The 23,580-nt window shown below is 40.4% G+C and overlaps 1 protein-coding gene across 3 annotated transcripts in view; it reads left to right on the top strand.

Annotated features, from left to right (window-relative positions):
• The first annotated feature begins 9,166 nt into the window (after positions 1-9,166).
• LOC310999002 (sodium bicarbonate cotransporter 3-like) overlaps positions 9,167-23,580 on the top strand; it is a 70,970-nt gene continuing 56,556 nt past the window's right edge. For 2 of the 3 annotated variants that reach the window (XM_083989286.1, XM_083989285.1), the window contains exons 1-3: positions 16,470-16,618; positions 22,017-22,098; positions 22,663-22,812. In XM_083989286.1, coding sequence (XP_083845412.1) covers positions 16,562-16,618; positions 22,017-22,098; positions 22,663-22,812 — 289 coding nt within the window. In that variant the 5' untranslated portion in view covers positions 16,470-16,561. Of the gene's footprint in view, positions 9,380-16,469; positions 16,619-22,016; positions 22,099-22,662; positions 22,813-23,580 lie in introns of those variants that run through there. The other variant, XM_083989287.1, reaches the window with a different exon arrangement.

Below are 23,580 nucleotides of genomic sequence, written 5' to 3'. Positions count from 1 at the left end.
GTTTTACCTGAAATAAAGAAGGGCTGGTGTTGCTAACGGGAGGAGTGCAGAGAGTCTTCTACTGCAATTAAAGTACTTAGGGGCTATTTGTAGATCATACAACCCCACTTTAAAAAAATGATACTATTCCTTTAAAGTTCAGGTTTGATTATTAACGGTCTGCTCATTGTTTTTAATGTCAACGTTTGTTTTTTAAGCAGATGAATAAGTTAAAAAATAAGATTGAATCAACGGTTTTATCTTCAGTATCAATAAGTTGTAGCTAATCACAGATCGTTTAGAGATAATTAGCAGCGTTTCTTCTTTTTATTCTGCTCTTTGTTGTCGTTGTTTGATGTGAACTCTTGTAGAAACAAGCTAACGAGCTGCAGTTGTCCACATCTGATCACTTTGGATCAATAAATCAATACGAAGGTGAAAGATTGTTTCCAGACTGTGTGCTAAACTGACCTAAACTAAGCTAAGCTAAAATAAGCTAAACTAAGCTAAGCTAAAATAAGATAAGCTAAGCTATGCTAAACTAAGCTAGCTATATCCTGACAGATGTTAAACTGATGATGATGACGAAGATGTTTGTTTATATTTTTGTTCCTAGATGATTTTTGTCTTTTTTTCTGAAATAAATTTAGAAACAATAATTTCAAGCTTCAGTTTCTGTGGTTGTTTGTTTGTTTATTGGTTATTACTCACACTCCTCCTGAAGCATCATGGGAGCTGTAGTTGTTGGACATTATTTTATTTACCAGGAAATCCCATTGCGATGTGAGAACTCTTTTACAGGAGAGACCTGGCCAAGGTAGCAGCCATGTAAAATCAGTCCATACAAGATATAAAATAAACAATAAAAGAAAACCCAGATACTCACACACAGTTCATACGAGATAAACAATGACACTCCCCCCTAACTGTATTCTTATAAAGTAGTGAATCGAAATTTGTCCGGAAGATGAAAAAATAAGAAAATAATAAGTAGGAAAAAATCAACACAATAACAGTAGTGCTTGGTGCGATTGTTACTAATAAGAAACTAATGAGTAGTTACTGAGGAACTGAGGTTCACAAAATTAGAGTAGTTACTCACTTTGATGTCTCACTTTACTTTAGGGTAGCCTATACTAAAAGGGTAACTAATGATTAAAGCAGAAGTAAGCGGAATGTTTGCTTTAATCTAAGTCTTAAATAGTTATATCTTCCGACAGCAATCACTTCTATAGAGTGTTTGGTCTGAAACACGGGTCTGTCAGTCACTCTGCTCTGCTCTGAGCCCAGGAGAAAACTTTCCTTGTATCCTACAACCTTTATCCAATGAGGAGAGAGAACGGCATAAAGGGGCGGTCCTCTCTGTGTGTGCAGCCAAGGGATGCGCGTGAATGTGGTGACGTAGGGACGAGGGCGGGGACTGCTAACTCCATCGGCTGACGGGAAGTTAGCCAAAACCACCGGATCGCTGACTTCTGCTTTAACACAATTCACAAAACCAGACACCCAAACTGCAAAATAGCTCGTATATCCATCCAAAATGCACGAAGCACTGCACATGAAGCAACCACAACTGTAAAAGCCAAACAACCAAAAAAATGTACTTGCACTGTCTCAGGTTTTAAGGGCAAAACGCCTCCGTTTAGGGTCAGTCTGTAACCGTCATGCTGGAGTATTTGTTTGTTCATTTTACTTATGGAAATGACAGGAAATGGACTTTGACTTCATGCAGCAACATGGATGTTTTCAAAAACTATAAACAACCTTTTGCACCGTATGTGGCACCAACTTCTGGCCCATCATGGACTAATGGAGAAGGTCAAACATCTCAGGAGGTAGCAGAAGTAGCAGACTCCGCTCCTTCACCTCCTCTCCTTTCTGCACTACACAAGAAAGAACCGCAACCCCGTTAAAAAAAAGTGCTAACACTTCACAATAAGGTACACAAAATTAGAGTGGTTACTCATTTTGATGTCTCACTTTACTTTAGGGAACACAAAAAGGGCAACTAATGATTGAGTAATAGTTAGTTCCTCATTAGTTCCTCAGTAACTACTCTTTTGTGTATCTTATTGTAAAGTGTTACCAAAAAAGTATCTAACTAAGTAACTTTTATGCTGAAAATTTTTTAAACAAGCCACTTTTTACTTTTACTTGAGTACATTTTTAGACCAGTAATTACATTTCAAAGTAATGGAACTTTTACTTGAGTAGAATATTTCAGTAGCCTACTCTTTCCACTTCTTGAGTCAAGTAACGGCACATTTTATTGTCAGTAACGGTAACGGCGTTATAACGGGGGAAACAGTAACTTTTTTGATTATTGTTACTGAAAGAAGTAGCGCCGTTAGTAACGCTGTTTATTTATAACGCTGTTATTCCCATCACTGTTCTGGAAACAGTGAGTTTGACTTTTTTTTTTTGAGTTTGACTTTTCTTTTAAAACTTTGAATCATATAAAATGTTAACTGACCCACTCTGATCAGATCTGACAGGTCTGAACTTTAACTTTTAATGATGAGTGTATGAAACATCTGGATTTAAACACACACCTGAAACACCTGTTAGTACAGAAGCTGTGTTCTGAACAAACACAACAACAACAACAGCAGCAGCAGCAGCAGCAGCGTTGTGGGCGGAGTTACGTAACACACAGGACGTCAAAGGTCGTCTCAAATATTAATTAGAGAGCCGCCTCGTCTCCTGCTGATGGATCAGCTGTTAATCTGCTCCGTTAATGAAAACCAGCAGGAAGCAACACACCTGATGTTAACACACACACACACACACACACACACACACACACACACACACACACACACACACACATTACAACGCAGAGGCCCCATTCTTTCATGATTAAATAGTTTCACTGCCTTTATTTAACACTGTTTAATACATTAACCGTTTGTGTCTCTTGTCCTGTTTAGTCCTGTTTTATTTTGAAGTTCAGTGTCCTGTCTTCCTGTGTGATCTCCAGTCCTCTGCTAAACGTGACACATGTTTTATATGGTTATATATTGTATGTATGCAGAGGGTACGGAAAGTATTCGGACCCCCTTTGATTTTTCACCATTTGTTATGTTGCCGCTTCAGGATAAAATCAGGGGAAAAAAACTTTTTTCCTCATCAATCTACACTCACCACCCCATCATGACAGCACAAACCCAGAATTTTATCATTTTTTAAAAACAATTTTTAATTAAAAAACAATAAGAAACTGAATTTTTAATTCTCTTTTTATTGAAGGTTTTGCAGATGAGGGATATACATTTAGTTTAGAATAAGACAAAAAAAAGTTTAAGGCAGGGAATACCTTATTCAACTCAGAATTCATTGAAAAACTCTCATCGCCTCCGCAATCCATCATCCCCAAAACATTCTCAATTTCATATAGGGGAGAGCCGGGTCGATTGATACACGGGACGATTGATACACAGCGATTTCCTCGAAAACCACACAAGCTTGAGCCGTCAGATTTTGTCACTATGTTCAGCACTCAACACCGACCAATCCTGGGAAAGCTTGTGAAATTACGTCACACCATTCAAAAGTTATTAGCGCCAACCGGTTTTTGACTACGGAAAGTAAAATGTTAGGTGCGGTAGTTTTTTTGTGATCAAAAGTTGTATTGTGTGTTTCATGCAATAATAATATGACCTAACAACAGATGAATTCGTACATAAACAGGTCCTAAATTATGAAATGTCATAGTTTTGAAGTTTAGAGGCAAAACAGGTTGAAGTGTCAGTAGTCGCTGCAGGGACGATTGATACAGCTGTTTCAAATGTCCCTCACGCCACCGTGCGTAGTGATTGTGGTCACACTGCGCGATCAATATCTGTATATAAATCACCAAATTAATAGCCTAACTGTTTTGCAATGAACAACAACCGATTTGAATGACCAACATGTATTTTTAATAAACACCACATATTTTTAATGTTCGTGTTTATGACGTGAATCAACAGATATTCAGCAAAGTGAGGGGAAAATGCCGAGGGTAAAATGACAATAAGTTCAACTGTGTATCCATAAACATGACTTAGGACAGGGAAATCAGTAAATGAAATGAAAATGCAGTCGTCCAACAACTCGTACAAAAGAAGAAAGGCGAGTTTAATCGAAATGCGGATCTTGATCTTGATGCGGAGAAATTATGTGACATTTTGGCAATAACTAGTACACTAGTATGTTGTCTGATATGCTGCATAAAAACGAGAGTAATGTCAGTAGTTTCTGTTTAAAACATGCTGTTTCAACCGTCCCTCCTCTGTGTCTCAAACGACCCGCATAGGTGGGGCGTTTGAGACACATGTCAACTTACGTTCAAAGTTATAAAACAGCGCGATCATCCAACATATGTGTTAAATTACACTTGTAACGTAACTTTAGACAAATCTGAATTAAATGATTGAAGAAACATTACTATTTCTGTGTGTGTGTTTTGTGTTGCTATGTGTTGTATTTATTCAGTTTGGGGGGAACACAGTGTCTAGAAAGCATCAGTGGCTGCAGCTGACAGGGACAGCTAACGGTATAAGCTAACGGCGGTAGCTAAGCTAACAGCAGTAGCTAAGCTAACGGCGGTAGCTAAGCTAACAGCAGGACGTCAGCTGTTAAAACCCTCCCGTTGTGGGACACGACATGAAGCTCAGTCATGTTGGAACTCAGATATCCACTGGAAAAAATATTTTTTCATGGAGCGTTTATTGAGTCACTGAGTTATTAAAGTTAAACAGGTAGCTAACCGTTAGCCCGGCTAATCTATGATAACCATGACTAATTACAAAAATGTGCACACGTAAATAGTAATGTTTGTCCAATCATTGGTTTTATAGACTTAACAAACATCAGATTAGATGTTAGATCTAAACGGCGATATGGTGACATGAAAAATTAGATATATATAGTGAAACTCTCGTCCGTCACTATTGTTCTCATGCTGGTTTTCTACCCGGAAGTAGTTGTAAACAACAAGGCGATTCGTCCTATGCAATCAACAATACAGTCACGGTGGAGTGGAGTGTCATGGCAACACCCAGCGTCATTCTCCGGAAAGTGGTGGATAGATTGATGACGAAAAGAATGAATTTGTTCTATTTTAACAAAGCTGCAAAATAACAAATGGTGGTCTGAATACTTTCCGTACCCACTACACTCTGACCCTGTGACCCCGTGACCCTGACAGCGTCGGACCTGGAGACGCGGCGCAGCGACGCGGCGTTCCTTTGTGAGAACAACAAAGCGTTGTGTGTAATGCAGTGATCAGTCAGGATTACAGAGCAGCAGCAGCAGGAAACACCACACACACACACACACACACACGAAGCTGCTAATCACAGATAAGCTGCTGACTGATGCAGACTCACACTGTTTGATACGGTTTTGTTTTTCACCGTCACATCAACCTGGTCATGATGTTTCTCACTCAAGGAGGAGGAGGAAGGAATGCTGCATTCATGGACCCGGGAAAAAATGACTTCCCTTTTCGTCACTCTCGTTTTCACAGAGGTATCAATACGTTATTCTTCTGCACAATGTGTTTGTGCGTGTGTGTTGTGCTTGTGTTCATTGTGGTTTAGTGTTTAGTGTTTCTCACAAAGATGGCAATGAGAACTCAACTACGGAAAAACACACAAAGACACAAACGTGCAACGAATTCAATAAACTGCTTCATCACTGTGATGACGACACACGAGCTGCAGAAACACCCAACTAAACAGGAAGTGTTTCTAGGGGCACGATAAAGCGATGGACCAAAAAATGTTCAAAACGAGGAGCGCTACGTGGACTTCTTTCTCAAAACTAGAGGCGCTCTTTGGAGAGGGATCCAAGGGATGTGGAAAAACAAAGAAAAACTCAAAGGCACTCTCTTGAGTTAATAAAAACGCCTTTGATAACTCTGGCATTGTCACAATAACATGGTTAAAATGACTATGACGCGTTTCGGCATCAAGCCTTCATCAGGGAGTCAAACGAGGGACCAGTCTGGGGACACGATAAAGTGAGGGACCGGTCACAATAAATGGTAAATGGTAAATGGTCTGTATTTTTATTTCACTTTACTATACCTGTAACGATACCCAAAGTGCTTTACATCATACATCGCATTCACCCATCCACACCAATATCATCCAGCTGCGGACACAAATGGGCCCCCTTCTTCTTCGCCTACCCACGCTTGTCAACATCCGGGTTAATATCTGGGTTAAAGCAGAAGTAAGCGATCCGGTCGTTTTGGCTAATGCTGCGTTCCAGGCAGGCTTTTGAAACCGTAAGTTACAGCTTCAAGTCACGACTTACGACTTTGTAGCGTTCCAGGCAACCCACTCGTGTTTTTCCGACCTGTTTTACCGGTGAAAGTCACTATAACGGCCACTCGTAACTTCTGACTCGTGAACTCGTACCAGATCGAACTGGTACGACTTCACAGGTCGGAAAAACACCAGTTACGAGTTGCCTTGAACGCACCATAACGTCTTGTCAGCCGATGGAGTTAGCAGCCCCCGCCCTCGTCATGGATCTATTGGTCCTCGTCCCTACGTCACCACATTCAGGCGCATCCCTTGGCTGCACAAACAGAGAGGACTGCCCCTTTATGCCGTTCTCTCTCCTTATTGGATAAAAACTGTAGGATACGAGAAAAGTTTTCTCCTGGGCTCAGAGCAGAGCAGAGTGACTGACAGACCCGTGTTTCAGACCAAACACTCTATAGAAGTGATTGCTTGCTGGGGCGGTGCGTGGCGCGGCGCAGTGGTTAAGGCGGCCGTCCCATGTAGAGGCTACAGTCCTCAATGCAGGCGTCCCCGGTTCGAATCCCGCGTCGGGCAGACCTTTCCTGCATGTCATTCCCCCTCTCTCTGCCTCCCCCTTTCCTGTCTATCTCACTGTACTATCAAATAAAGGCAAAAACGCCCAAAAAAAAAGAAAAAAAAAAAAGAAGTGATTGCTGTCGGAAGATAGAACTATTTAAGACTTATATTAACACTGAAATATCGCTTACTTCTGCTTTAATTGTAAAATATTTATTTATTTTTTGTAAATGTGGTGATTTCTGTACATACAGAGCCCCAAGGCTGCTGTCCAATACACACAGGAAGCTTCACTTTACATAAAACTAATGCTACTGCCACAATTGTTAGATTTCATCAATGAGACCAACATTTATCTCCTAAAAATAATTCAACCAGCCGGTGGTAAGCCTCTAAAAACCTGCGGGTAAGTTAATTAGCGATCGTTTTCTCCCCCGGGATGAGGACGGAGGTTGGCCGGCCGAGCAGCTCTGCAGACCGGCTGCTGCCTCTGTGATGTCCCGGTCGCTGTGGAGCTTCACTTCTCCGAAAAACATCGGAGCAAACTTCTAAACAGCCGTCGTTTGGATCAACTGGCCGTATTATTATATTTGGGATCTAAACAGTTACTTTCTCACATGAAAACATATTAAAACTTAATAAAGTTACGTAATTACAGCGCTAGAGCGGGAAATAAAACAGCTTTTAACCTGTTTTACAGCTACTGCTACTGGTTGCCGTGAAATGCATTCTGGGAAACTTGTATACTGCTACTGCGGTGTGAACGGTGTGGGTCTGCTGAAGTAGTATACTGAATCCTACATTCAGTAGTATACAGTACACACTAACGCAGTATGTAGTAGGCAGTACGGTAGTATGCGGTTTTGAATACAGCCAGAGTTTGTTTGGTTTATTAAAATGTCAATATCACATGATTCACATGGTATTGATCACACGGACTGTTAGCTTAGCATTAGCCTGTTAGCTTAGCATTGAAAATGACGCTGTCAGCAGTGAAACAGCTGGACACAGCTGGTTGGTTAAAGGTCAACAGGTGACTGACAGGAAGTCAGTGCAGGTTTGAAGCAGCAACTAATAATCAAGAGTAAAAAAAACAAAACAATGAAACATGAAGTTCACACAGAGTCGTGTAAACATCCCATAATAAAACTGGTAAAACAAGATATTCTTTTCTACTCTCATGCAAGTGACATTTTCAAAAACAAAGTATTTTTATAATGTTGTGTTGTGACTTCTGTTGTTGTAAATTATTTAAATAAACCCAAACAAACCTGTAAATATTACACTTATATATACTGATATTGTTAATTTCAATTGTTTTAAAATGTTTTTATACTTATTGTTGGTTTTATTGGTTTCTTTACATTAATATAGCTGTTATTATTGATTATTATCATCAGTAATGGGTGGACCAATACCATGCTGACATGTTTGAAAGAAAGATCAATTAATATACAAATATGGAAATAAATAGATAATAAATGTACATAAAATAAAACAAACATCTGTTTTCATCAGTAACTTGTGTAAAATCTTCTGTACTAGTTCTCTTCTTTTGTCTCGCTTTCTTTTCAGACCTCACCTGCACATTTCTTTTATCGTATCTTTCTTACTAGTCAGAGAGATAAGTAAATGTTTTGTTTTATTTTTTATGTGCAAATAAATAAAAGTCTTAAATCTAAAAGTCTAAAGTTTGTTGTAGTAACTGAACTGAGATGAATGAGAGAGAAAACAGCTCCCATGCTTTGTTACCGTCATGGCCCCGCCCACTACACTTTCCCCGCTCGCTGATTGGTTTTATTGGTTTCTTTACATTAATATAGCTGTTATTATTGATTATAATTATCAGTAATGGGTGGACCAATGCCATGCTGACATGTTTGAAAGAAAGATGATCAATTAATATGAAAATAAATATATAATAAATGTACATAAAATAAAACAAACATCGGTTTTCATCAGTAACTTGTGTAAAAATCTTCTGCCCTATGTACAAATATGTATATAAAACAATACAACACATTATTTAAATAGAGAAAAAAAATTTTGGTCAGATATATTGCACAGACAAACATTGAAAATGATGATAACTCAAGATAAAGCATTAAACATTATTTTAAAGTAAATATATTTATATTTTATGATGTTAAAGTTTGTTGTAGTAACTGAACTGAGATGAATATGAGAGAAAACAGCTCCCATGCTTTGTTACCGTCATGGCCCCGCCCACTACACTTTCCCCGCTCGCTGATTGGCTGCAGAGAACCGAGCGCCGCCTCCTCATTGGAGGATCTCGCTGTCAGTCAATCAAACCGGTGTGGGCGGGGCGAGCAGCTGCCTGGAGTTGATGTAGTCCAGGGCAGTTGTGAAGAAGTGGCGGAGACAAGAAAGAAGAGCAGCTGTGAAACAAGAAGAAAGACGGATAAAAAGGAGAAGGAGGAGAAGGAGGAGAAGACGGATACTACCGGTGCTCTCCTCTCACTCACAGCCGGATGAAGTAGCTGCTCCTCGGTCACAGAGACGCAGCAGCAGCCGCGGACATGGCGGAGGACCAGAGCGAGCAGATGAGACCGCTCCTCACATCTGTAAGTGCTGTTACCTGCTGCTTGTTGTTAGCCTCCTTCTCCTCCTCCTCCTCCTCCTCCTTCTCCTCCTTCTTCTTTCTAAGATGGAGTCCGCTGTCACTACTAAAGTAAAGTAAACTAAAGTAAAGTAAAATGTCAGTTTTAGCGGCGGGAAACCACGTTAGTTTAGAGCCAGGAAGTGAACTAACTGACGATGCTCGTGAGGTGAGAGACCCCTTCAGGGAACCTCGGTACAAAACAAACACAAACAGCAGACACATGAGATTATTCTGTTTGTTGGTGCAAGTGACAGAGAGTGTTGTTCTAGTTACTGAAAAATAGTAACTAGTTACAGTTCTTAGTTACTTTATTAAAAAAGTAACTCAGTTAGTAACTCAGTTACTTGAAACAAAAAGTAATGCGTTTAGTTTATTTCATTCATTTATCGAGCATAAAAACATAAAATAAAACTCATAAAAAACAATGACAATACTGTAACTCTTGAATGAAAGGGGGCAGAAAGAAGCAAACTTATATTGTCTTCCCCTTGTTACAAAGAATTAATTCACAAATTAGATAATACCTACATGCCTTACTGAGAAAAGAGAAAGAGAAACTTTTTCGTTACTTTAAAGCAGATTCTATACTAACAAAAACATTCCACTGATATCTGCTTTAAAGGGACAACGAGGAGTTTCTCCTTTGGCAGAACCAAAATGCGACAATAAAGAAGTCTCATATTAAAGCAGAAGTAAGCGATCCGGTCGTTTTGGCTATTCTTCTGTTTGTTGGTGCAAGTGACAGACAGTGTTGTGCTAGTCACTGAAAAATAGTAACTAGTTACAGTTACTAGTTACTTTATTAAAAAGTAACTCAGTCACTTAAAACAAGAATTAATGTGTTACTGAGAAAGTAACTTTTTGTTACTTTAAAAGGGCCAACGAGGAGTTTCTCCATCGGCAGAACCAAAATTCTGCGACAATAAAAAAAAAGTCTCATATTAAACTCTCAGCGTGTTGACGTGTTAACGAGCAAGGCAGGCACCTGGAGACTGTGTGTCTGCCGTTACCGTGGAGACGTGACAGGAGTCAGGGCCAGGTTGAAAAACTTTATTGACAATCCTCATTGAACATGTCACCCACTTCTTTCTCCACTGTTTACTGATGAGCTTATGGTTTTCAGTGACTCATTGGTTGGTTGATTGATTGATAGATTATTGGTGATCGATGTGTCTGAACTGATTGAAGATGGTTTGTTTGTGAGTGAAGATGTGTCACTCTGGGTCTTTTCTCTGTGACCACACGGAGCTGTGGTCCAGGTAATAACCAATCAATAATCTATATATTGGATCTTCTGCTGCTAAGTCGGTGTGAATCAGTCTTCTCCTCCTCCTCCTCTTCCTCCTTCTTCGTCCTTCTTCCTCTTCTCCTCCTCTTCCTTCTTTTTCTCCTTCTTCCCATCCTCCTCCTCCTCCTCCTGTTGATCTCTTCAGTCTTAGTCATGTTGCAGCTTGACAGAAATGTCTCTCAATGTTTCTGGTCCGACCAGAAATGTCACGTCGCTGCTCCTCCTCCTCTTCCCCCAGACTAAAACATGGTTATTGATGTATACTAGGGATTTCACAATTAATCGTGGTATTAAACACCACAATTAATTGATCTTAAAGATTCCTAAATACCGTCACTTTCCAAAAAAGATTAGGCTATATTGGAACCGTATCAGCAGATGTGGCACCAAAGTAAAGGTAAATGCACAGATACTGGTCCGTTTAATTAATGTTACATTGAATTGGTAGGAATTTAAATGTTAGAGTGTCATTTCTAATTTAAAAAAATGATTAAAATAAACTTCAACATTTGGTATCTAGATGACAATTAATGACTTAAATATTTCAAGCACTTCCCCTGGGGGATTCATAACTAACTGGTCCTTTATTTAGAGATTAGTAATGTAATTATATTTTGTCTATATTTGATTTTACACATTCATAGTGTTGTGAAATTAATTGATGCATAATAATCGTGATAATCGTAATACTGTGATAATTTCTCTGACAATAATGGTACCAAGAAAACCTATAATGGTGACGTCACTAATGAATATTTTTTTTTTTTTTTTTAAGTATATTTTTTGGGCATTTATGCCTTTATGGATAGTACAGTTGAGACAGACAGGAAACGGGGAGGCAGAGAGAGGGGGAATGACATGCAGTAAATGGCGCCCGACGCGGGACTCGAACCAGGGCCGACTGCAGCGAGGACTGTGCCTCTATATGGGGCGCCCGCTCTAACCACTACGCCACGCGACGCCCCCACTAATGAATATTGATGATTATTATTTGGGGAAAGTGTTGACTGCTGTTCTGGGGTTTGGCTGCAGTCGGTTTGTGCGTGTGTGTCTCTGTAGTTGGACCTTGTGTGTGTGTGTGTGTGTGTGTGTGTGTGTGTGTGTGTGTGTGTGTGTGTGTGTGTGTGTGTGTGTGTGTGTGTGTGTGTGTGTGTGTGTGAACCTGCTGCTTCCTGTCTGCGGATGCTCCATGGAAACTGAGGTGAAACTTTTCACTTTCTCCGTTCAAACGGATCCGATCTGTCAACGAATGGACCAACACGGACTCTGTGTGTGTGTGTGTGTGTGTGTGTGTGTGTGCTGCAACAGCTCTTTGTTTGGTGCCGGTGCAGGAGGAAGTTGCCCCTCCACAATAAAACAACATTTATTAGAGCATTTGATCGTTGAATGTGGTCATGCGGATGGAAACACACACTCACACAAGTTGTTTATTCCTGGTTGTGTGCGTGTGTGTGCGTGTGAACATCTGCAGCAGGTTTCAGTCGATGACCAGACAACATGAGTCTCTGTGACTCGTGATGATGTCACCCAGAGGCGACCAATCAGATATGTGCGAGCTCATTTGCCCCGTAACCTGTCATCTGATCGATCAACTGATTGATTGATTGATTGATTGATTGATTGGTGATCGGCTTTGTGTTGCTGCAAACTGTTATTTTTATATCAAGCTTTAAAGGTACATTGTGTAAGAATTCCTCCCATCTCGCGTTGTGGTTGTATATCTCAAGCAACTCAGTCGTATTTTTCATGCTGCATTCACCTGAAATTGGGCAGACGGCAGACGGACGACAGCCGCTGCAGGTAACGGCATAAACAAGCCTCTATGTAAACAAGTGGTCCGTCAGCACGAGGCAAAACTGTTTGACTCCGGCTTTACTCCGGCTTTACTCCGGCTTTACTCCGGCTTTACTCTGGCTTTACTCCGGCTTTACTCTGGCTTTACTCCGGCTTTACTCTGGCTTTACTCCGGTCAGACTCCGGCTTTACTCCGGCTTTACTCCGGCTTTACTCCTGTTTGACTCCGGCTTTACTCTGGCTTTACTCCGGTCAGACTCCGGCTTTACTCCGGCTTTACTCCGGCTTTACTCTGGCTTTACTCCGGCTTTACTCCGGTTTTACTCCGGCTTTACTCTGGCTTTACTCCGGCTTTACCCTGGCTTTACTCCGGTCAGACTCCAGCCGAACTCCGGCTTTACTCCGGTTTGACTCCAACTTTACTCCGGTTTGACTCCGGCTTTACTCTGGCTTTACTCTGGCTTTACTCTGGCTTTACTCCGGTTTGACTCCGGCTTTACTGCGGTTTTACTCTGGCTCAACTCCGGCTCAACTCCGGCCGAACTCTGGCTTTATTCCGGCTTTACTCCGTCCCACAGCTTATGTGTTCACAGTTATTAAGTTATTAATATATATTAATATAGTTATTAATTAAGTAATTAAGTTATTAAAGTAACAACAAACCATATAATATAATATAATCTAGATAAAACCAAATCAACAAATCAAACTAAATCAATGAAATAAAACAAAACAGCAACCAGTGACGGTTTGATGTGAGTCGTTGTCCGAGGTCACGACCTCCTGTTTGGTCCCAGTCTGAACTGGACACTGTGGGAGCTCATCGCTGCGTTCTGATTGGCTGACGTCACCGTTAGCAAGTCTGACCTGACGTGACCTGTATGTGTGTGTGTGTGTTTGTGAATTTTCCCACAGTGTGTTCAGTAAAGGAGCGTCTGGTCCAGATGTTCTCCAGCTGCAGGGACAGCGTGTGTGTCTGTCTGTGTGTGTACGTGCTGTTTAACTTCCTCTAATACGAGTTAATTCTATTTTTAACTTTTTAATTCTCCTTGATGGAAATTAACAATGTGTGTTTATTTTCATCACTGATCGATAGATTGATTCACTAATCACCTCAAAACTGACAAATTAGTTGATTAATTGATCACAGAATCGATAGAAAATGAGTGTTCAGATTATTGATTAGTCTATATTCTCTGTTTTTATTAATAACTCAACATCAATCTGACTGAAAACCGATCAACAGTTTGATCCATAGTTTGATTTTCTATCGTGTGACGTTGAGAAGCTGCAGAAAGTTGAAACAGAAAAAAAAACTAAACAAACAAACACAATCGCAGGAAGAGAAATCACAGCAGGTGACTTTTATTTTGGCGGTTCAGACCTACTTCCTGCCATGAATGGGTTTATTGTCGCTCGGCACCAATAAAAATGAGTTGTGAGCAGATTGTGTTGATCTAGCACGAGTGTGTGTATTTGTTCAGATCTTTATCAGTGTGTGTATGAGAGACCACCTGCACCTGCCGCAGATTTTCAAAATAAAAGCTGCTCTCTCCTCGGTTTCAGGTGTTCTGTGTAGAAACTAGTTCACTGTGAAGTCGTTTCCTCTCTTTGTCGCATCAGCTGTGTTTCCACGTCACTGTGTGTGTGTTGTGGTTGTGGTTGTTGTGTCTTTACAGAGGAAACACACACACAGCTGCTGTCTGAATGTATCAGAGTTGAGCTAAGATCTTTGGTCAAATATCCAAATAATAAAATATAACATGTAGCAGATTTCAGAATAAAACACTCAGAGAAACCAAATCCTGCAAAGTTGTTCTACATTAAGATTAATATTTCTTTAAAAAATCCCCGTTATTACTGGACCGTTCCAGACTGATAGTACTCGACCTCAGGATGACAACCAGGAAAAATCAGGCCAATCTGATGCGGAATTTCAGAATAAAAGTCCTTTGAACTTCCATATTTCACTCTATGTACATTAGGATTCATATTGCTGAACTTTCTGAAGGAGCTTTAATACAAACATCTACCTTTATTTTGAAGGAGGAGCTTTAATACAAACACCTACCTTTATTTTGAAGGAACTTTACAAACATCTAGCTTTATTATGAAGGAGCTTTAACACAAACATCTACCTTTATTCTGAAGGAGGTTTAACACAAACATCTACCTTTATTCTGAAGGAGCTTTAATACAAACATCTACCTTTATTCTGAAGGAGCTTTAACACAAACATCTACCTTTATTCTGAAAGAGCTTTAATACAAACATTTACCTTTATATACGGTAGTCAAAGTTTTTCTTTTGAGCCTGAGGCTGAGTGGAGTTGTGTGTGTGTGTGTGTGTGTGTGTGTGTGTTTGAACAGAAGAGGAAATGTAAAACCTCGTCTGTCATGTGTTTTATATGTGTGTGTGTGTGTTGTAGCTTGTTGCTGTTTCTCATTAGGATTCCTGAGGCTCAGTCAGAGGAGTGTGTGTGTGTGTGTCTGTGTGTGTCTGTGTGTGTGTGTGTGTGTGTGTGTTTTTGTGTGTGTGTGTGTGTGTGTGTGTGTGTGTGTGTGTGTGTGTGTGTGTGTGTGTGTGTGTGTGTGTGTGTGTGTGTGTAATCATCTGCTGTTTACTGAGGGAAAAAGTAAAACTGGAAACTCTGAACTATTTGTGCTCTTCCTCCTCGTGAGGAGCCAACATGGCCGCCCACGCTCACAGATAACTGGACATGAATCCTGATCGCGGTCCGTTCTCTGGCTGCTGCTGCGCTCCGTTGGTCCACCTCTGCTTTTATTTTGAAAAGCTCTCCTTGTTGGTTCTGAATCAGACTTTTAACTGATGATCTTGATCTTGATCCAGACTTCTTGGTCCTGGTCTTTATCTTCAGACTTCTTCAGAGTTTTGATCCTGGACTTGGATTTGACTTGTAGCACGTGACTCGGGTCTGAACCAGGGTTATTATAGGTCACTAAAACTAAGATTAAAACGAAGACTAGCAGTGAAAAAGTCATTTAAACTGAAATAAAAACTAGAGCTAGCTCCAACCTCCAGGTGTGGATGCTAAACTGCAGTAAAGTAAAGTAGAGTCAGATAACAGACTTGGAGTACGACCCACAGGTAGATGAGAGTGAATGGAAAAAACCCAAAACAAAACAGAGACTTCGAGAATAAAGTCATAAATTTATGAGAATAAAGTCGTACATTTCATACGAGAAAAAAGTCATAGAAATACGAGAATAAAGTCGTAAATTTACGACTTTATTCTCGAAGTTTGTGATTTTTTTTATTTGTCAATGTGGCCCTAATACTCCGTCATAAACTAAGACTAAATAAAAACTAAACTAAGACTAAAAAAAAGTCAATTCAACAATTGATCGATTAATCAAACAATAATCATTTATTAAATTAATTGTCTATTCTGATAATAAATCTGATAATCAGTTTGAGTCGTTTTTAAAGAAAAAAAAAGTCCAGATTCTGTGATTTCAGCTTCTTCAATGTGAATATTTCTGGTTTCTTTGTTCCTTTATGACAATAAACTGAGTCTCTCTTTGGTTTGTGGACAAAACAAGACATTTGAGGACGATGTCGTCTGCTGGTTTTACAACATTTTTCAACATTTTATTGACCAAACAACTAATCGGTTAATCGTATAAATAACCGACAGATGAATCAGTAATGAAAATAATGGTTAGTTGCAGCTCTAATGTGTGAACTGTTCCTGCTCTCGGTGGTTTGGTCACACTCCTCCTCCTCCTCCTCCTGGATCACTGGACCAACACACACTAACACACTCTGCTATAAATACATGGACCAGAGCCCAGAGTCCAACTGTGTGTGTGTGTGTGTGTGTGTGATACTGACGGGCTGCAGGTCCAGATCTCTTCTCTGCTGTCTGAACAAAACACACGCTGCGTTTACTCACGTCTACGTCCCCTCTGGACTCGTCTTCTGTCTACGGACTCGTTTCTTTTCTCTGGACTCGTCTTCTGTCTCTTTTCTCTCCGTCTTCTGTTCTCTGGACTTTGAGGAGTTTATTTTGAAGCCGTCGCTCGGTGTCGGTGGAGGACGATGGGAGACTTCTGGGGAGGCATCGCCAGTCAGAGGGTGAACCGAGCCGTGACGACGGTGGGCAGCCTGACACACACACACACACACACACACATAGAGAGACACACACACACACACACACACAGACAAAGATACACACACACACACACACACAGACAGACATGCGGTGAGTTAAACTTCATCAAACGTTTGAGGAAACGAGACGGTAAAACAGGAAACGGCTCAGTGATAGAAGTGAAGTGAAGTGAAATGTGCAAAACAAAACACACACACAGACACAACATCCTGCCTCTGCAAATACGATCTGTTGTGATGTTGATCTGTTCACGACTTCAACACTGTTGTTGTCTGACAGAGAAATATTAAAGGGATAGTTCACCCAAAATTGAAATTTCACGCATCTCCTCCCCCTCATGTGGACTAAGGGCTGGGAGAAGTTTCAGAGTCCTCCGTGGCTTCTCTGAGTTACAGGGGGTCTCGGCGTAGCAGTGCATGTCCATATAACAGCATGTCCAGAGAAGCTCCTCTCGGAGCTTCCACTACAAACAAGCTTGAAATATAGACTTATTTAATTTTTTTCGGGACAATTTTGCATTTCGGGGCTTCAATACAAGAGGGACATTACATACGAGCAGCATGGAGGTATTTGGATGTTTTTTGGTGTGTCTTTTTGTTACGAAGACAGTTGGTATCCATTTGCAGCCGTTAGGAGCTTCTTGCGGGATTTTGAAATCTCGTTAAGATAGGGGGAAAAAATTACTCCCAAAAAAGAAAAAAATATTACTCTGAAAAACAGAAAAAAGATATTACTAAAAAAACTGAAAACAAACATTACTTTGAAAAACAGGAAAAAATATGACTCAGAAAAACAGACAAAATATTAATTAAAAAAAAAAAAAACAGAAAAAGAATATTACTTTGGAAAATGGAAAAATATATTACTCATAAAAATAGAAAAAATATTACTAAAAAAACCCAGGAAAAATATGACTCTGAAAAATGGAAAAAAAAATATGACTCAGAAAAACAGACAAAATATTTTTAAAAAAAAGAAAAAAATATTACTTTGAAAAATGAAAGAAAAGATAAATATTACAAAAAAAAAAAAAAAAAAATACTCATAAAAACAGACAAAATATTACAAAAAAAACCCCAGAAAATAATATTACTTTGAAAAATGAAAAAAATAATTACTCAGAAAAACAGAGTTTAATGTCTCTTTTTAAAGTGAATGCAATACGCTTCCATAATGAACTATATATAAATGATATTTATAAACTACATAATATCTAAGTATATAAACTTAGGTGTAGAAGTCGTTGAGCAGCTTCGCGTCGTTTCTACAGTTGATGAATGAGAAAAACGAACTCTTTGATCCTGTGTTTTTCTCCATGAACCGAACTGGATTCATCTCATAGCGTTCCTGTGTGTGACCTCGGGTTGTCGATAGGTCTCACACACACACACACACACACACACACGCGGAGCAGAGCATCATGGGACGTCGGGTTCTGCTCCGTGTGTGTGAAACCTGATCCAGAAACCAGAACCAGCACCAGATTCCTGCAAGGCGACTTTTATTTTTAGAAGCTGAAGCTGAAAGTTTTCAATCTGGTCCAGCATCAGGATTCAGGGTTTATTTAGTAATATTTTCTCTGTTTTTCTCTGAGTTTTTTTTTTTGTTTTTCCATTTTTCAAAGTAATATTTTTCCTTTTTTTTTTTGTAATATTTAGTCTGTTTTTATGAGTAATATTTTTTTCCATTTTTTTTACGCACTTCCAGTGTTTGAGCTAAGCTAATTACGGCGATACGGCTCTATCTCCATGGTTACTGCACGCACAGTGGAAAGGATGGTGTCTATCTGCTGGTCATGGACTCGGGAGTGAGGCAAGACACGAAAAAAAAAATGTTGGCGTATCCCTTTAAAGCCGGAACTGAAAAACGAAGCAGACCGTGTTGTTTTATTTTGAAAAGCTCCAGAGGAATGTGTCGGTGGCTCCTGATTGGCTCGTCACCTGTGTCACGTGACGATGAACTTCCTGTCGAGGGTTTTTCTGACCTTTAGATCGCTGGCGGCTCCGCCCACGTGTCCACTTCCTGTTGTCCTGTTGGTCGTCATGGCACCGAGGTCGCGCGCGTTTGTGTGTGTGTGAGTGTGATAACAGATGTTGTTGTGCTGTGTGTGTGTGTTCACCAGAGTGTGAAATCCACATTAACCCTGACAGACCGGATGGACACACACACACTGGAGGGTTGAATGAGGTCATCGACTCAGTGGGCGGGGCTTCCTGAGGAGTTTTATTATCATGATTATTGATGAATTGATTGATTAAAGTGATTATTGATTGATCTACATCGTTTCTACTCAGACTCACGGCATCTTCAAGTGTGTTGGACACTCAGGTGAAGTGTGTGTGTGTGTGTAACTTTAATCCCTGTTGGTTTACATCAGTATTCACAGCTACAATGAGGATTAGAGTGTGTGTGTGTGTGTGTGTGTGTGTGTGTGTGTGTGTGTGTGTGTGTGTGTGTGTGGTCTCCGTCCAGCTGCAGGGTCCTGCTCCTCCAGCTGTCAGATCACTTCCTGTTCACATCACTGTGTGTGTCACATGTCAATATCAGGGCTGTACAGTGCTGAGCATTTCACTCGCCTGTGCGCCTAAAAATAGACTGTGCAAGTAAAAAAAAAACCCAAAACCTTTCATTCATTCTTGACTTCCAAGAAATGGTAGCACGTTATGGTATTAGCAAAAACTCCCAGTTTTTCTACTTTGGAATAAGATCAGATCAGCTTGTAAAGCCTATCGGGTTCCCTGGGGGACAGAATTAAAAGACCACCCCATCTTGGAATGGATACAGAATGCTCCCAGATGTACAGTTTCATACATTTATGATAAACTGAATTCCCAGAAATATATGCCCACAGCGGGAATGAAAGCCTGGGAGAGAAATTTATCTGATTCAGGGCAAAACTTAGACGATTGGAAGACGATTTGGGACAATGTTATTAGAGCATCAAAAAAAACCCAATCATCAGTATATACACCTGAAATTCTGTCACAGAGCAAATCTAACACCTAGAACTAGACATCAAATGGGATTAACTACGAACTCATATGTGACCTGATCCAGCAAAATGAGTCGCAGTGACCCAAATTTCAAAATTGAGATTTTGGTATCAATGGAAAGAGGAGAAAATAAGCTTTAAAATGATACCCTAGTCAAAGTCATACATTGGATAGTTTTTAAGATATGGCGATTTTAATTATGGTCTTCCACTCACTGCTTTCGATTGAAAACCTGAGAAAAATGCGTTCAAACAATTTAGAACGTCTCTGGTTTAAACATGGATCTAATATAATACATCCATGGGTTTAAAGCCTTCCGTGAATCTGGCGTCTGTTCCGTACCATGTGATTACACGTACCTTGTAGAGGCACCATTCAATGACCCTCGGAAGGCAGAATGGAACTATTCAGATGCTGTTTACAGCTCGTCTCTATCATAAACGGTTCAGAAGATATTTCATGTTTTGTAAAACATCTGCAAGCGTTAGCATGCTACGTTCGGTTTAGCATCGATGCTAACGCTCGGTTTAGCATCGCTGCTACCGCTCAGCTGAGCATCTGGCCCCGTACTACGTGATTTCACGTGGCTACCCTTGTTGTCATAAATGCACCATTCAAGGACCCTCATATGCAGTTTACAGCTCGTCCCTATCAGGCTCAGAAGTTATTTAGCCTCATGTTGTGCTCCTCTCTAGAGCGTTAAAAGTTGTAAGTCAACTTTAATCGTCATTTACGTGCCTTTCCTCAATTATCTGGACTATGAAACTTTGGGAGAGTGTTTTTGAATGTCATTTCTTTGAAATTAGCAAAAAGAAATTTTGGGAGTTTTTATTGATTTTCCACGTTATCAGCTGATTATCTAAAAATAGAACATTGCGACTTCCGACTCATTTCGCCAGAGCGGGTCACATATTGCTCATTTTGTCCCCAGGGAACCTTTGGCGTTTTTGCACATGTTGTATGGGAATGTCCGGGGATTTTAGATTTATGGGAGAAGGTAATTGGTACGATAGCAGCGCTAACAGGGGTACAGTTACCAAGGGAACCTGCGATACACCTTCTTAATGATGACTCCCAGCTCTCCCTTGGGGGAAAAACACGTAAAATCTGGTTGGCAGGTCTGACAGCGGCAAAGAAAATCATTGTCCAACGCTGGAAACCTCCCCATGACATCTCAAAAACTCACTGGCTTGGAAGCTTCTTGGACATTGCATACCTGGAACTTTCAACAGCAAGGATAAACACAATTGCAGTATGGATGAATCTTTATATCTGACCTAACAGATCTCTTATTGCACTAGCACACTGCTGGGTGGTGGTGGTGGGTGAAGGAGGGGGGAATTCCGGGTTAAAATGTTCATATTAAAAGTGGAATGTAATTGAATTAAATCTGTTGCATTTGAAATTCAAATAAAAAAGTTAATAATAATAATAATAAAAAAAAAAACCTTTCATTCACATTTTGCTCCTAAAATAGATCCATACAAAGTGGATCAAAGCAGGGTAAAGTTTTTGCGCATGTGTGTTACACGACTCAACAAGACAAGGTGGTGAATACATGAGGGAGAATGAACGAGTAGTTGTGTTCAACGACGTTGCATCCGTTGCCAGTGTGAACGGTTTCAATCCGAAATATTCACCGCCAAATATTTTGCAATTTTGTGTTGTATATTCATAACGTCCCTGGTGTGAAAGGCCGTAAGAAAAGGGTTATTCCACCTGTTTATTCTGATTGAGCTGTTTATATGGAGCATTGTGTGTCGTGCTCTCCTCTCCTCTCCTCTTTTCTTATCTTTTCTTCTTTTCTCCTCTATCCTCTTCTCTTCACTCCTCTCCTCTCCTCTTTTCTTCTCTATCTTTTTCTCTCCTCTTCTCTTTTCTTCTCTTCTCTCCTCTCCTCTTTTCTTCTCTTTTCTTCTCTTCTCTTCTCTTCTCTTCTCTTCTCTTCTCTTCTCTTCTCTTCTCTTCTCTTCTCTTCTCTTCTCTTCAGTCTGTCGGTGTGTAAAGGATCCTCATGATCTACTCCAGTCTGCTTTGCAAGACAGAACGACTAAAGTGTCTTTTTCACTTCTTTTATTGAGTTTTAAACATTTATCCATGCTTAGATGGAATTGTTGAAACTGTTGCATAAAACCAATATCACATATTGCTTAATAGTCCAGTCATTTTATGAAAAAAGGTTGAACAAATTGCAACAGAAGCAAACTCAACTGATTTTGTATCCTCAACATGTCCTGAGTGAGGGAAAAAAGTGTGAACGGTTTCGATGCAAAATATTCGCCGCCAAATATTTCTCAGTTTCGTGTTGTTTATTCGTCACGTCCCCAGTGAGAAAAGGGTTATTCCACCTGTTTATTCTGAGTGTGTGTGTGTGTGTGTGCTGCAGGGCAACGATGAGGAGGCGGTGCTGGACCAGGGGAAGACCAGCTCCACCCTCCACACCAACTTTGAGAAGGAAGAGCTGGAGAGTGAGTCACACACACACACACACACACACACACACACACACACACACACACACACACACACACACACACACACACACACACACACACACACACACACACACACACACACACACACACACACAGATCTGAATACGTGATCTGATAAAACTCAGATTCTCTTTATCTCTTCACACTTCTCTTCTCCTCTATCCTCTTCTCTCCTCCTCTACCATCTTCTCTCCCCTTCTCTTCTCTATCCTCTTCTCTCCTCTTACCTTCTCTTCTCTTTTCTTCTCTTCTCTACCATCTTTTCTCCTCTTCTCTTCTCTTTTCTTCTCTATCCTCTTCTCTCCTCTTCTCCTCTATCCTCTTCTCTTCTCTTTTCCTCTACCCTCTTCACTCCTCTGCTCTATCCTCTTATCTTCTCCTCTTCTCTCCTCTTTTCTTCTCATCTCTCCTCTTCTCTTTTCTTCTCTTCTCATCTCTCTTCTCCTCTTTTCTCTCTCTCTCATTCTTTTTTTCAATTTAAATAACTTTATTTAAACATGACAAGGCAGTGCTTATATTCTCTCTCTCCTCTCTCAGGTCACCGGGCGGTCTACGTGGGCGTCCACGTCCCTCTGGGTGGTCGTCAGGGCCGGAGACGCCACCGTCACCGTGGACACCGTCACCACCGCAGCAAGCAACGGCGGGACCGGTCGGACCGCGACGACGGACGAGAGTCTCCTAGCAACGGTCAGAGTCAGAGTCCGAGTCCGTTTGACAGTTCAACACAGAGCAGAGAGAGACGGGTCAGATCGTAGATATAAACACGTAGATGCCGCATTGTCAACAGTCAACAGTCAGAGGGTTTGACAGCTGTGAATCTGGCAAAATACCAAACTTTTGTGCCGCGTACGGATGTTCCCATGAAAGAAACGCCAAGACGAAGAGACATGGAACAGGGTATCCATCCGCGGGGTCTTGAAAAGTATTAAAAGGTGATAAATCAATCTTAGGAAAATTAAGACCCTTAAAAAGTATTAAAAAGTCTTTTCACAACTTTATAAAGTCTTAAATATTGAAGGTATTTTTTCTGAATTTCAAAATAAGAGCACGGCGCCTTTAGGCCAGGGGTTCTCAAAGTCTGGTCCGGGACCCTCGGGGGTCCGTCAGTGGGTTAAAGGGGGTCCCCAACTCTTACTGGAAATTGTACCTCTTTTTTTCCTAGGAAATGTACTACGTTTTTTTTTTTAGAAAAGTTACTACTTTTTTCTAGAATTTTTAAAAAAAAATGTATTTGGGAAATTTTTTACCACTTTTTTCTAGAATATTTTTCAAACATTTTCTTGAGGAATTTTACTCCTTTTTTTCTAGATTTTTAATAACTTTTTCTTCAGGAATTTTACAACTTTTTCTAAAAAAATTGTTTTTTTGAGCACATGGGTCAGATCAGATGATGTCATGATGACGTGTGTGTGTGTGTGTGTGTGTGTGTGTGTGTGTGTGTGTGTGTGTGTGTAG

This window comes from Trachurus trachurus, assembly GCF_905171665.1.
Source record: "Trachurus trachurus genome assembly, chromosome: 16".
NCBI lineage: Eukaryota > Metazoa > Chordata > Actinopteri > Carangiformes > Carangidae > Trachurus > Trachurus trachurus.
Note: the sequence above shows the minus strand (reverse complement) of the source record. Positions and strands in the feature narration are given on the sequence as shown.